The following is a 15,426-nucleotide window of genomic DNA, read 5'->3' as shown; positions in this document are numbered from 1 at the left end:
TCACCATCATCCCCAATGAGATTAAGATTAAGGTTTTCAAAGGCGTCAACATCTTGCATTGTATCTTTTTCAACTCTCTTAGATACAACATCAAACTCAATAATATTAATGGTAAAAGCATATGCATCAATAGGACTATCAGATGTAGTAAAATCAAAATTGCCAGCATTATTAACCAAGGTTTCATTATGGTTGAAATGATATTACCTTGGTTGGTAACGGCTTGAATTAGGGCATCTATCTTCTCCTTAAGCACAGAAGAGTGCTCAGGCACGGGTGGATTGCTAAAAAAAGTATCAATTTTAGCAATTGCATGTTGAATCTGTTCAGAAGGTTGAACCTTTGCAATTTTAACATCTATGGTAAAAAAAATTCTCCGCCTGTCTCAATAGTCATTACAGCATAGGCTCCTCTGAGGAAGCGTAAAGGATAAGAGTAATAGAGGCCTTCTGGGTAACAACCTCCTACAATGTGTCTACGGTAGTGGCTATTACAGCTACCATTGTGAATATTACCTCTTGTACTCAAGTCTGAGACATAAAGGGCTCTCTCATTGTTTTACCTCACTTGTTGAGATTTCTCATAATGTTCTTGGGAAGTGATTTTAAGATGAGCCATTGTGAGAATTAAGAAAAATTCTTGAGAAAGTTGAAAACTTTGGAAGAAATAATCAAGAAACCCATTAATAGGTCATATATTCTTTCACATAGATTATATATTCTTTCTTTCCTTTGGTAATCCCAAACATGTAGGTGTCTTACGCTAAGTTTTCTTCCTGTCCACAACTCGAAAGGAGTTTTAGGAATTATCTTACCAGGAACTTATTTAACAAGTATACAACGATTTTGAGTTCATGCATCCACAATGAATAGGTAATGAGTTGCTCATCATACTCCTGACCATATTTATTAAAGTTTGATATGCCTTTTTGCGACACCATTTTGTTGAAGAGAAATTTTGTAAATGGACCTAGACATTGTCTCGATTCAATGTGTGTTATTTCAAGAAGTCAGGTACTTCTTGTGTTGTCTTTCTTGGTATGTTTGGCTTTCTTTTTCTTAATGCAATCCTCACTCACCAAGATCAATAAAATCTAAATTCGATAGATTATCATTTTTTTTACTAAATTTCCTAGTCTTTCTTTGGATGCATAGCCCAAACATTTATGCCACAAATAAGTAGATATTTCATTTAGCACACTACATTTAATTCCAACATTGCTATGATAAACAAGTACGAATTCAACAAAAATATTATCAAGTTTCATTTTATATAAACCATCAACAAGGTTTCATAGAACCAACAACAATGTTATTCTTATACAAACCGAAACAATCATGTCCAAACTTAATATTAAATTCAATAACATCAAGTTTTGAAATAATAATAAGGTTCCTAATATTTAAAAGTAATAAAGATTCTAAAATAGTTTAATTGATACCCAATATGCAATACCAAACAATAAGTCCCCATGCCTTCAATTAAAGCTTTCATATGATTTGTGGTTTGAACCAAAAGGAATCTCTACATCATGTTGAATACATTAACGCTAAAATCAAACCATCAAGTATTATAAGAAACTTCAACTAAGTTTGATTCAAAACATACAAAAGCATAAAAGTTACATTTCTTTTCAGACTAAGCTTTACATTTTTGAGAATTTTTCTGAACTGTCCTACTTTCTTACATAAGTGACACTTATTTGTCGTTCATTCCTTTTATTTCTCTATTAGATACATTGACTTGTGTGTTTTTCTTCGCAAATTTGTTGGTTTTCACCTAAGTACTTTGTCAACTCCTTTACCAACAAGGTTGATGGAATAACTTCCTTTGATTCTTTATTCGTGATTCTTTTTTCTACATGAACGAGCTTACTAGTTAATTAATTAACATTCCACTCAACTTTAATAGTGTTATAGCTAATTTGAATTTACTCATAATTTGAAAATAGTAAGTTCAAAATGAATTACACTGAGAAAGAGTCATCCACCATCACCGCAAGGTCTTTACCTTATTACAATATCAATCATCTTGACGATATGTTCTTGCATTCCCCTTGACCCATCAAGCATCATGGGCATGAGTTATGCCATTAAAATACCAGTGAGTGACTTGTTTGCATAACAGGAACATTCTTTCACAAACATAAGATATTTTTTTACACTCTTAATTTGTGGAATTATAATCTTAATGTTGTTAACAATATTCATTTGCAAGAGCATAAAGATCAATTGTTTGACCGTTCTCATTGCTTACGGTACAACTTCTTTTCCTAATTGCTTAAGTTAGCGATAGCAGCAATTTATCTTCTAATAGTGACAAGTTAATATCCAAACACCTAAATGGAACTTAAGTATTTCAGTCTAGTCAAAGAAGTTTAAATGATGAACTAATAGAACATATAAGTCATATGAATAAAGAGAAATAACTAAATATTAAATTTACTTTATTGATTCATAATTTCATATAATTACAATATATCATAAATAAATATGGATAATAAACAATTTCATCAAATATATATGATGTCTTCGAATATTCAAATAAGATCTTATTTTGTCTCCATAATTCACTATTCAATAAAAATGATTTTTGATAATTAAATAAAAATATTTTTAATTAAAGAATTAATTTGGGATAAGTTTTCACGACTATTGCAACCCATAAACCAACATATTTCATATCTTTTTTTAATATCTTGGTCCTTTTAATTAAAAAGGACAAATTTTATAATTAGTCCATGTATTATGTGTAATTATGGATTTAGTTTTTATATTCCAATTTAGATAATTTTAGTGTTTGTATTGACTCAAACAATAACAATTAAATTTGGTAGATCAATTTTTGCTATTGGTCATGTATTAATGTAATCCATATTACGCTGAAAAATCAAACATTAAAAACTGAAATTATTAGAACAAATCCAAGATGCCAAAGTTGTGAAAAGGTTTTAAAAGACATTAATTCAAGATGATGTGTTGAGACTTGGAAGCCTCCTTTTTTGAATTTGGAGAAGAAGGGAATTAATTTTTTTGTTTTAAATTCCATGTGAATGTTTTAAATCTTTTGCTAACATAATCACAAGCATTATTATCATGATAAGTGAAGCCTTTTCTAAGTTATGCCCCCATCTTGTTTGCATCATCACATTCCTCAAATTTTATCATAAATAGTATCTATTATTAAATTTTTTAATACTCAAAATATTTTTATTCAATGGTATTGGTTATAATAATTTATTATCAAAATGATATATGAGATATTATTAATATATATGTCTATGTTTAGTAATATTGAATATTGTAATACTAAACTAATATCCTATTAATTTTTAAAAATTAAAAAATATTAAATATAATTAATTTTGTTCAAGTTAACTTTTGGGGAATATCTGGCACCTCATTAATTTATAAAAAACATAAAATTAATGTTATACACTCATCCATATTTAATATCTCCTCCAATCCAAATTATTGAGGACCGGTACAAAGACGACGTCCCACCTATGGTTCCATTATTGATTGATAAATATGATTACAACCTACGGTTTCATCTTCGCGAAAATAACTTTCAAAAGAACAAAAAAAAATTGACTCTTGGGTACAAAATTATAATCGAGTTCTTTGTTAATTGATGTTGGATCATTTCTGTATTTGACAAACTCAAAGTTGGATAACATTTAATGTTAAATCTCCACGGGTTATCTTCCTTGGAGACAGATTTAAATGGAAACAATATTGAGAACTTGCCCATAAGCACCAAACAAAATTTTAAGTTTTTAGGGAGTTTATTCTGAGTTTTGGTACAAGGTTTTCTTTTCTTATCTTTGAGTTTAAGGAAATGAGTTAGAATTTGCAATAGGGATGAATTAAAGTTGCTTGATTTGAGGTAAGCAGTGACAAATAATTAAAGATGAAATGAAACTTCAATGTGGATGGAAGTGAAATTTATTCTCTCCCCATATGAAACCATTGCAAGTTACCACTTATTTTTCATTTCAACTTGCAATGCAAGATTTTGAAAAACAAAATAGAATTACAGATACAACAAATTTATTCCCTCCCCATATGAAACTAAGAACTGAGTGAGAGATAGAGAGCTGGGATGGGGTATTTTTATTTTATTTTATTTTATTTGATATTGATATAGATATAATTATTTATATTTAATATTAATATAAAATCATTTTTTATTTTTATATATTTTTTAAATTTATTATATATATTTTAAATATTTATGTATTTTTATAGATTTCTTTATTTTTTTAGAATTAAGATCAAATTGAGTTTATAAAATTTGAAAGTTAATTTTTTTAAAATTATGACTAAACAGATATAATATGTAAAAGTTAAAAACTAAATTTATTATTATACTAATTTTTTAACTATCATGTCACCCTCCCGTTACACTCTTAACGGAACTTAACAAAAATGGACCCAAAAAAAAATCTTGATTATTTGGGCGGCCAATTTAAAAAATATTCATAGTTAGATGGCAAAAAAAGAAACAAACCCATAATTGAGTGACCAATTTTTATTAAAAAAAATTTATAGTTGAGTGACAAAAAAGAGATAGGCAAATTTAAAAATCCCATAAATCTCTAATAATATTAAGTGCTCAAACTTTTGTTCGTTCAAGTGTTATGCTATGTATTTAGCACTTTGATCAGTGTTGGCCTCTTGAATTTTTCATTTAGAGAGGTTCCTCAGTACAGAAGAAACCTTTGTCCATCCAAATACTTCTTGAACTCCACTCCATGTGAAATCTGAACTATTCTTCTGAAGTTGTCATAAGTATATGCAGATGCAGGAGTTTGAAATTTCTGCTTAAAGCCCTAAACATGAGGCAAATTGAAGCAATATATTGCGGCTACGATATATGCAGAACACAGCAGCGGAGTCTCTGCTTATATTCCGATGCATGCATGACAAGAAGACTACATCATGGGAACAGAGCAATATATCATGGAAACAATACATCCAGAGCAAAATAGCAGAATCTATGCTCATATATGAGAACTTTTGGAGTCAACACACAAAATCATGTAGCATGTAAACACAGAAAATAACTTTTTCTTAGCATCATATATGAGCCGACTACCTACACCATCAAACTCATCACAGCTTTTTTTTCATTCTCAATCAGCTAAATGTTGCTGATAATTCTAATACAGTATAATAACAGAAGATTGGTTTCAAAGTAGCTAAGTCAAATAACAGCAGCCACTTAGCAATGACTAAGGATTGTAAAATGGATGATTTATACTGTGTGCATAGCTTTCACCGCTTCCATTTGGAAGAGATGGAGTGGACACAAATGAAGGGAAAAAACCATATAACTTACAACAAATGAAATATTGAACTTACACTTACATGGATAAACAAGGATTTTAAAGCTTCAATGCACCACAATCAGAGCATATGTTTTGCGATATAATAGCCTGCCTAGTCCTCTAAGATCTGTTGCCTCTCAAGCTCAAGAATCCGTTCAGTCAAATAGCTTACAGTGCCATTAGTTGTCTTGTTATCACCCTTGCACTGCAGCAGTTGCTGCTCAAGACTCCGCACAAGTTCATTAAGTCTCTGAATCTTCTTCTCTTGTGATAAGATGATCTGCAATTGACAAATTTCCACTCAAAGTCAATCAGAAGTTAAATTGCTAGTGGAAGATATGGATCAAGACAACGCCCTCGTTATACTTTGCTACTGAAGGCAAACATTTCCCAAGTACCTAGTTCCTGCCTTTTGGCATATCAGAGGTTGCAATAGCACAGTTCCTTCTATGCTATACCATGTTTTGAGCAAACATAAATCTTGAATATAAAGATAAAACTCAAACAAAACACTGAGAGGGAAGCTTACAGAAGCAATTGCTAAACAAGGGTATAAAACATTTTGCTTTGCATTTAAACGAACTAACTTCCTACACTGAATAAACCAACGGTAGCAAGCTTATTAGAAAATGAAAAGATTAGATATAAAAAAGGGTTTGCATTTTGCAATTCAGCTTAAGTTTACATACCAACTATACATATAATATGTCACGTAAGACGTATGCATTTCAATGAAACTAATCTCATTATTCAACTCTTTTCCATCAAGAAAAGATAAACTTGAAATTTTAATTAGAATTGGTAAAAAAAAAGTACAAGGCTTGTCACCTTTTCTTTCACAGCTTCTTCCCTCCTTGAAATTTGTTGCGGCTTCTGCGATACACTCAGGGTCGTGTCAACATCAACAACAAGTGGTTGCCTCCACTCAAATTGTGAGGCGATTATGAGTATAATAAATAGGAAAACAAGTAACATCGGTCTCGACATTGTTATCTAACTCTCTTATGAAACCTGTAACTTGAAAAAAAAAAACCCACATTCAACATTCAATGAAACCATACCATAAACATTCCTATTAAGAGACAGTGGGAATGCCGAAAGAACTATTTATAGTTTGTTCGATCTAAATTTCTTATTATAATCATTTGAAACGCGATTAACCAAACTTATTAAACTAAAAAATCCAACCCAAGATTGAGATGGATATTCATGAAGAAATGCAGTAATTTCATACAAACCAAATCCTAACACGTAAAAATAACTCAAAAGCAACTATTAAGGATTAAATTCAGCTAAAAAAACTCAACTTTCTGCTTGGTTGCCGAGAAAATTAAGAAAAATCCAAGTAAAACAAAATTTCCCACGTTTTTATATATTCAAATTAGCTAACTTATCCCAAAAAAAATTTTAATAAAGTAAAAATAATTTTTTATATAAAGCCCCAAATGGCATTTCCAATTTCTTTTTTCTTAAAGAAATTCTCGGAAATCGGCACTTCTTGTTTTCCTAAACTATCTTAACAACCAAAAAAGAAACTGAATTTACTATCTTCGACCAAATTATTTGAAGAAATGAAGAAAATGCCCAAATTAAAAAAGGGAAGTCGGGAAAAAACTTACAGATCAAAGTTAACGAGGAAACCCTGAATTCATGATCGATCAACACATTCTCGACTCCTCTTCGGAGAGTTCTAAGTGAGTTTTGAAGCTAAGGCTTTTTTTTTGTCCTTTTTCTGAGTCGGTTTTCATTTACTTTCGTTTATAACAACGAAGGAAGCAATTATCAATGGCGGAAAAGAAAAATAAAGCCCCAGTTAATATTTATTTGGGTAAACTACACCAAGGTCACTAAACTATTGGAATGTTACAAGTTGGTCGCTAGCCCCTTAAGTTACTAACGGAAGATAAAATGTGGGGATGGGTAATTTTACAATTTGATCACTTAATTATTAGTAAGTTTACAATTTGGTCACTCTTGGAATAATTTAATAATTTTTCCATTGAAACAATTAAATAAAATGTGGTATTATTTTCTCAACCAAATTAATATCCTAGGGTTTTTTTATTTTAATTTTTGTCAATTAATCAAATAAAAGTAAGAGTTGATGAATTGTATAATGAAGTAATAAGTCTTTAATTGCTAGTAGCAAATCTCTTTAGTTATTAATTAGATAAAATAATGATGATAAAAGTGATGTGAAGATAATTAGGTGCTAAAATAAGAAGGAAATCAATCATTATAAAGAAAGGTTTTCTTTTGGGTAAATTACATCAACAGTCACTCAACTTTGGGGTAGTTGAAAAAATAGTAACCTTGGTTTCATTTCAGTTACGCAACTTTAGAAAAATAATAAAACAATCACTAGCTTTATCAAAAAGTGACAAATCAGTCACCCACTAACATTTTCCATTATAGACCTAAAGGGATAGATGACGTGGCCAATTAACTAGCCCAAAGTCTCCAACGACCCCAATACAACTGACCCTACAAACAAACCAGCAACACCGACAAGTACTCTAGCCGCCGCTACTTGCACCACCATTAAATTGGGTTAGGGTTTTTCCCCCCAATATTCTTCTTCTTCTATTATGGATAATTTCAATTGCTAAACTTTGTCCCGTAGAGAAATTTCTTCTTGAAATACTAAATCGCCAAAAAAAAGTCTTATTTGCCTAATTTTGGTCAATAACAGTAAGTAACCAAAACAAAAAAAAACAAAGATTGAAGGACAATAAGAAGAATAAAGCTGGAGAAAGAGAAAGATATTGGTTTTTAGTATTTTACCAGTTTTTAAATCCTAATTTTGGTTTCAATTTCTTTTTATTGTCTTCTCCTTTCTTTTTTGCCTAACAAGTTTGACAAAGTGATTAGACAGAGAAAACAAACAAGATGAAAAAGAAAAACACTCAACACAGATAAGAATAAAAAATGAGCTTTCAAATTTGGGTTCTCCCCTTTCATCCTTTGCTTCCGCACTATTTTTTTTCTTTTTTGTTCTAGTCAAATTCTGGTTGCTTCCTTGTTTTTACAGTTGTTTCATATTAGAAATTTGGCAGGGTCTGGTTTTGGTATCCATCTAATAAAAAGAGGATAGGTAGGTCTGTTGAGGAATAGGTCCAGAGCAGTGACTAACAAGTAAACTTTAATGGCAGATCACAGCTCTCAAGCATCCCCTACCCAGAATTGCACTAAACCAATCCCATCTTTCTTCTATTCTCCACGATTTAAAGCTTTCACTTCAAAAGCCTTTCCTGACACTGAATCTCTCAATAGCCCTACTTCAATCATTGACAACAAACCCTTCTTTCTTTTTGATAACCTCTTTGCCTTAAACAGAAACCATCCTAAATCCATTTTTTTTCTCTTCTTCTTCTTCTCCTCCTCTTCCTCTTCCTTCTCTTTTTCTTCTTCTTCTCTTCTTATTCTATTGCATAAACCCTAATTTGGTTCTGAAGGAGCTATTTAAATTGGTGTTAACCGGCCAACTGGACGATTAATGACACCAAGCAAGCTGTCATTGTATTCGTCGTCGAAATAGGGTATGAGGCATTACCAAATTTTATCAAACATATTTTTTATTACGAGTTAAATACTATTCATTTATCGAAACATGTCATGATGTCCCTTGGATAGGCCTCCGAAGCCCAAAACATACATCAGGACCAAACCGAGATTAAATCGGAACCATAATTTTTTTTGCAAAATCCCAAAGTCTTTTTTTTATGAACTCAATATAACCCCTTTATAAATATCTAATCTTCCCTGCAATTTTTAAACCGAGACCAATCCAACACAACCAATCCTTTTCAACATATTTTCAAGATAGATTTAACATATTCATAAGATAACCTCATCACATACCAAAATCAAAATTTGTTAGCTATACCAATGGCTAACCATACATTCATTTCACATTAACATTTACTTTACTAGCTTATACATGCCATTGATTTCCAAAATAAAGTTTCTTTATATACCGAGATCTTGAGGTTGATAGTGTGGTGCGTCTCCGACCAAATCCAACCTCCGAGCTCTTAACACTACAACACAGGGGAAAAGGAAACAAGGTAAGCACTTTGTGCTTAGTAAGCTCATGTAACAAGAATTATCCTTACCTAATATTTTCAATACAATGCAATAAACATTCATACATCCATTCAATGCATTATTCCCTTAACATGCACAAACTCAACATTCAAGTTAGTTCAATAATTTTCATGTATCAATAATATATATACTATGATTGATGAGCTCATCAATACCATGATTTCCATCTCCTTGTTATTTTTCCATATTTATCCCGTTGAATTTCTCGGAATTTCGATGGATTTTCAGAGGTACACTTTAGTGTACAATTCTAGGTCCATCAATTCATATTCATGTGCGCACATTTCCATTTCAGAGAGCACACTCCCGCGAACCTCATCCTTACAGCGAGATTACCAATCCTGGCTAAATCCCCTGTAATATAAACTCATAGAGTATTGTCAGAATTACTAGTCCAGGCTAAATCCTCTACAATGACAATTACTCTAATGAGCTTGGATTTGAATTACCAGTCCAGGCTAAATTCAGACCCTCATTCGGATTACCCGTCCGGGCTAAATCCATTTTCCACATATTCTTCGGGAGGGCTATATCAGGATAGGATCACCCGTCCGGGCTAGATCCTTTTTATCGTCAATTCCTTTTCAGAGATCCATCGAATTTTCCTTCTATTCAACCGGGATTTCTTCCCCTTTTTATCAAATATATCAATGTTTCATCAATTTTCATATAATGAACATTCAAATCATATTCACATCATTAACAAACATTTCAAGCATTTAAGAATATAATTCAAGTTACACGAACTTACCTCGATACTTGTTCGTAAACAAAAATGTACTAATCCCGAACTTTTTCTTTTCCTCGATCTAGCTTCGTATTTGAATTTTTTAGATCTAAATAAATAAATTTAATCATTAATCTAATACATTTCATGTTCATATGTAACATTCTCTATAATTACATTATTATTTATAGTGCATTCAAAGTTGTCTCATTGAGTCATAGTCACTAAATTATTTATCTCTTGAGCTATGGAACTCCAAATTAAGATCCGCTAATTTTTCCCGAAACTAGACTCATATATCTTCTTACCATAAATTTTCAGAATTTTTGGTTTAGCCAATAAGTAAATTTTATTCTTTAAATTTTACCCTATTTCACTGTTTGACAGTTCTGACCCCTCTTCACTAAAAATTAATTATCTCATTGTACAGAATTCGGATGATGTTCTTGTTTGTTTCTTTTGAAAATAGACTCATTAAGAATTTTAAACATATAAATTTAAGCCCCTAATTATTTTTAGCCAATTTTTTTATGATTTTCCAAAGTCAGAACAGGGGAACCTGAATTCATTCTGACATTGTCTCACAAAATCTATTATATCTCATTATTTACAATTCCATTGCTTACACCGTTTCTTTTATAAGAAACTAGACTCAATAAGATTTAATTTAATATTTTATTCATTCTCTAATTAGATCTATAAAATTTTTGGTTATTTTTCAAAGTTAGACTACTGCTGCTGTCCAAAATTGTTTTAGTGCATGATGTTAATTACAATTTTTTCCCTAAGCTTTCAATAAATGATCCCTGTTCAATTAACCTCTCAATTGAGCTAATTTTTCTCAATTAAGACTTTATTATATCACTTTAAACTACTTTATAACCTTTGGAAATCATAATTTTAGCACTAGACTTTGATTCCAAACTTTTTTCACAATTAGGTCCTACAAATCAATTTCTATTGAAATTACCTAATAAAATCATCTCATAAACAAATTAAAGCTTCAATTTCATGCTATTTCTTAATAAAATTCCAGCACATATTCATAGCAACTTTCAATTTCATTCATAAAATAAAAAAACTAATGAGTTTAATAATAGAACCTAGTTGTAAAAGTCTTAGAAACAAAAAAAATTACAAGAAAAAGGAAAGGATTAACTCACTTGGTGCAAAAAATTATGAAGTACCAGCTTGAATAGACCCCTAGGATGTTTTTGGCTAATGATAATGAAGAGAATATGAAGAGAATTCTAGATATTCCAATTTGGTCCTATTTTTATGTTAGTAAAATTTGTTATTTTCCCATTTTACCCTTATTTCACCAATTCTCCTGATTTTTCTCAGCTTATGCCGCCCAAAATATCTCATTTTGGGCTTATTTGCAATTTATGTCCCTCCTCATTTAACAATTGAGCTATTTAATCCTTCTAGTAACTTTTACACCTTTTTTAATTTAGTCCTTTTCACTTAATTGACTAACCAAACATTAAAATTTTCTAACGAAATTTTACTACCATATTACTAAAATTTCATAAATATTTATAAAAATATTTTTGACTCGGTTTTACGAGATCGAGGTCTCGATACCTTATTTTTACCCAATTTCTTCAATAATTTCTTTTTCTAACTAACCACTAAATCGGTAAAATTCTTCTATCTATATTTTCATACGATTTTCCTATCATCTCAATATTCATGCAAAAATATTAAAATAAATTTATCTTTAAATCGAATTTGTGGCTACGAAATCACTGTTCCGATAACCTTGAATTTAGGCCATTACAGTCATTTGCCATGTCATTTTGCCGTTAATTCTGTAACAGAAAATGGTAAAAATGATTGTTTTGTTATTTTTTAAAGTTGAGTGATTGAAATGAAACCAATATGATTATTTTGTCAGCTATCCCAAAGTTGAGTGACTGTTTGGTGTAATTTACCCTTTTTTTTTCAGAGTAATGTTCAGAACCAAATCAGTCAACAAGATAAAAGCTAGTCAAATTTTTTAATTTCCTTCAAATATCTATATATAACATTTAGCTCTATTTATATTAGTTAACATGCTATTGAGAATGATTTTATTTTTTTGGTTTAGTCTATAGAATATATATTCTTTTATTTAGTTGGGAGAATAAAAAATAACTTAATTGTATGCTTTATTAAACTACGTTGAGGGTGACTAAATTATAAATTTATTAATAATTGAGTGACTAAATCATAAAATTATTAATAATTTCATGACCGAATTGTAGATTAGCCGTCCCCACATCTAACATCAGATAGAAACTTAATGGGCTAGGACCAACTTGTAACTTTCAAATAGTTTAGTTATTAATTTGTAATTTTTTAAAGTTAAAAAATTATTATTTAAATTTGTGACTAAAAAGGAAATTTAAATAAATAAATATATTAAATTTAGGATATTAAATGCAACCTAATTGTTTATCATAATATTATTATTTTTCTTGAGTTGGTATCGAATTAACTTGTAACACTAACTCAATCGGCGATATTATCAATATATATACAATGTGTAATAATATTGAAATGTATAAAAATATCAAAATAAAACTTTAACTAAAGTGGTAAAGAAAAGATTTTATAGATGTTAGGGGCACGACTTTAAAACTCAACATTTGCAACTATTTTTATTGGTTGTTTTAAATGAAAAAATAAGAGTATTCTCATAATAATATAATTTAGTTAAATATGTAAAGGATATTTTAATAATTAACTTGATTGAATTAGTTTATTTTTAATTATTTGTAAATTTATTGGATAATATATTTTTATGAACATGTTTTTATCAACAAAGCTTCTCATGTAAGAACAAAAGACTAGGTCCTGGGTTGGATGCCTAGACAGCCTCACCCATAAACAAACAAATGTTGGCTAGCTTTTAGACTAAATATGAAAGAAGAACAACTTGAATACAAATAATTATATTATTCATGACCATTTAAACTAACCAAACTGGATTCTTTTACACCCCCAGATAAAGAACTCAATGTTGAAATAATCAAATGCCATCAGCTATGAACGCTATTCATTCCCATAACTTCTGCTGCTACAATGCATCATATTTGAAATACTTTGCTGCTTTTGAAGTTGGAACATGGCAGCAACAAAGCCAGTAAAGTTATCAGGATGACTAAAATGGCAGTCCTCGGTGAGAATACAGATAGCAAACATTTTGGTGGTTCCTCCGACTTCCATTTCTTGGTCGAGATCCCACCGATGCCATGTTGGATGATATCTGCTTTAGTTCTTGTCAATCTGATTCTCCGGTTTGCTCCGCCCTGGAGAAGGGATACACGGTGGGTAGTGGTGGCTATCATAGGCAAAACCTCAGGTGTTGAGGCTGACAATGAAGCTTCATCAAGCCTGATTATATCATCTTTCAGTATCTCAGCGAAGAAGTCTTCTTCATCATCAGAATCCTGTAAATTTTAAGCAAAAAAACATGATTATAATCGTGTTCATATGCATTATGATTATCAATTAAAACCAGCAATCTTGTTGATTTTAACAACCTTCTTAAGTGTAGAAGACTCTGTTGGTGCAACTTCATTGGAAAGCTTTTGCTCGGATTCGGATGCCGAATCGATTTGCTCAATAGAATGAGAATCGTTACTGCTAGTAGCCTTCTTTGAATAGAATTCAATTGCCTTGTCCCCTTCAGAGATGCCAGTTAGATCAGTTCCACCATCTGAGGTAGCATGGTTACTGTCATGCACGATTGACAACTCCCTGTGATTCCGAGCAACCCGATTTGAATTGTTATTCAGACGAAACTCGCTGTTCTTCCTAAGACGGCATACCACTAGGGAATCCTAAAAATCACCAACAGCAAAAAAGAAAAACACTGTCAATGACTAACATGAGCAATTATTGTTCATATGTTAGTATTATAAGAGAATTAGTAACCTGGGATTTTCCTTTCATGCAATATTCATGCATGATCCATTCGGTCCTTTCCCCTTTCGGAGCACGACCTGTGTGAAAGACGAGAGTCCTCTTCGTGCCGATCACATTCGAACCGGCCTTCACATTACGTTCTTTCCCTGTGGCTTTCCAATAACCCTGTTCGGTTGCCCGTCTACTTTGTGAACCATTTGGGTACTTCCTTCCTCGAGCACAAAAGAAGAACCATTCATTATCTGACTTTATGATGGACTTTACTGATACAGGGAAAAAAACACCAGAAATCACACCACCGAATATATAACAAGAACAAAGTAGAATCCTCCAGGCATGTATTACTAAAACCTAAATGCAATAGCATCATGTATAATATCATTATAAGAAATTAGAGAATTAAAATGGGCAGTTAACCTGGCAAGTCCCAAGGCTCATATCTGCAAATTTCAATCTCAGGAATGACCTCAACACATTTGTCATAACCATCCAGTTTCTTTTTCAAGTAATAAGAAATGAGCTCAACATCAGTTGGTGAAAATCTAAACCCTGGAAACATTGAAGAGGCTTGAATAGACATTTGGGTTTCTCTTGAAACCCCTTCACCTGCCGTCATGATCCAACCGAAACACAAACTTTTCCTTGTTCTTTTTCTTCTTTATTTGGTGTAAAGAAGAAACAAGTGTTTTGTTTGTCTTGGCTTCTGGTTGGGTTTGCTTGGAGGAAAGGGATGGATGATACGTTAAAAGTTGTGCTTTGCTTTGCTTTGGCTTCTGGGTTTGGTTTTTTGAAGTTGGAAACTTGGTTATTTTTGTTTCTCAGTTTTTTGCGTATGGAAGGGGAAGTGATGTGATGTGATGTGATGTGATGTCGGATTGTGGGACAAGTGAAGGACTGATTGTTTTGACAGTTGGTACGGACCTGTATCGTCACGTGGCGTTGCGTTACGTTTGAGGTTAGGGATATGATAATAGTATCGTACCATTAAAGTACTTGATTAGACCTCCATCACCGTGTTTAAGGGTTCATCAACTCAACTTGAGCTTTACTCGTAGGTTGTCTCGTCTTCCACCGCTCTCCTCAAGGTTCTTCCTTTGCTTAATCCCTTTGTTTAGGATTTATTTTTAAACACTGATAATATTTTTTCTTTTTCACTAACATCTTCTGTAGTTGCATTCAACTCTCAACTAAGGGATACCGGTTTAGGTTTGAAAAATCCAACCATAATCTGACTCAACCTCAAAAGCATCGAATTAAACCGAATTTTATTACTTCAAATCGGTTCAATTCATCATTTTTTGATATTTTAAAATTATTTTTTACTATAAAAATAATAAATAAATAA

General features: G+C 31.4%; 2 protein-coding genes across 3 annotated transcripts; both read right to left on the bottom strand.

The window, feature by feature from the left end:
* Positions 1-5,101: 5,101 nt before the first annotated feature.
* On the bottom strand, positions 5,102-7,311 carry LOC107891538 (uncharacterized). 2 transcript variants are annotated; one of them, XM_016816372.2, is made up of 3 exons: positions 6,952-7,311; positions 6,161-6,343; positions 5,102-5,612 (listed from the first exon to the last, which is right to left on the bottom strand). In XM_016816372.2, the coding sequence occupies exons 2-3, from the start codon at positions 6,317-6,319 to the stop codon at positions 5,445-5,447; spliced, it is 327 nt and encodes a 108-aa protein (XP_016671861.1). In that variant the 5' UTR covers positions 6,320-6,343; positions 6,952-7,311; the 3' UTR covers positions 5,102-5,444. The 2 variants fall into 2 exon arrangements, with proteins under 2 accessions (XP_016671861.1, XP_016671862.1); XM_016816373.2 differs by having other exon boundaries at positions 6,161-6,349; positions 6,952-7,130.
* A 5,903-nt stretch (positions 7,312-13,214) lies between these two features.
* On the bottom strand, positions 13,215-14,725 carry LOC107891537 (NAC domain-containing protein 89-like). The gene is given in 4 exon segments (NM_001326787.1): positions 13,215-13,603; positions 13,697-13,996; positions 14,091-14,344; positions 14,499-14,725. Coding segments are annotated over 4 exon segments (1,116 nt in total). The 5' UTR covers positions 14,698-14,725; the 3' UTR covers positions 13,215-13,240.
* Between the last annotated feature and the right edge of the window lie 701 nt (positions 14,726-15,426).

The sequence above is a fragment of the Gossypium hirsutum genome, chromosome D09 (genome assembly GCF_007990345.1).
Source record: "Gossypium hirsutum isolate 1008001.06 chromosome D09, Gossypium_hirsutum_v2.1, whole genome shotgun sequence".
Taxonomy (NCBI): Eukaryota; Viridiplantae; Streptophyta; class Magnoliopsida; order Malvales; family Malvaceae; genus Gossypium; species Gossypium hirsutum.
The sequence above is the reverse complement of the archived record's forward strand: the minus strand, read 5'-3'. Positions and strand labels throughout refer to the sequence as shown.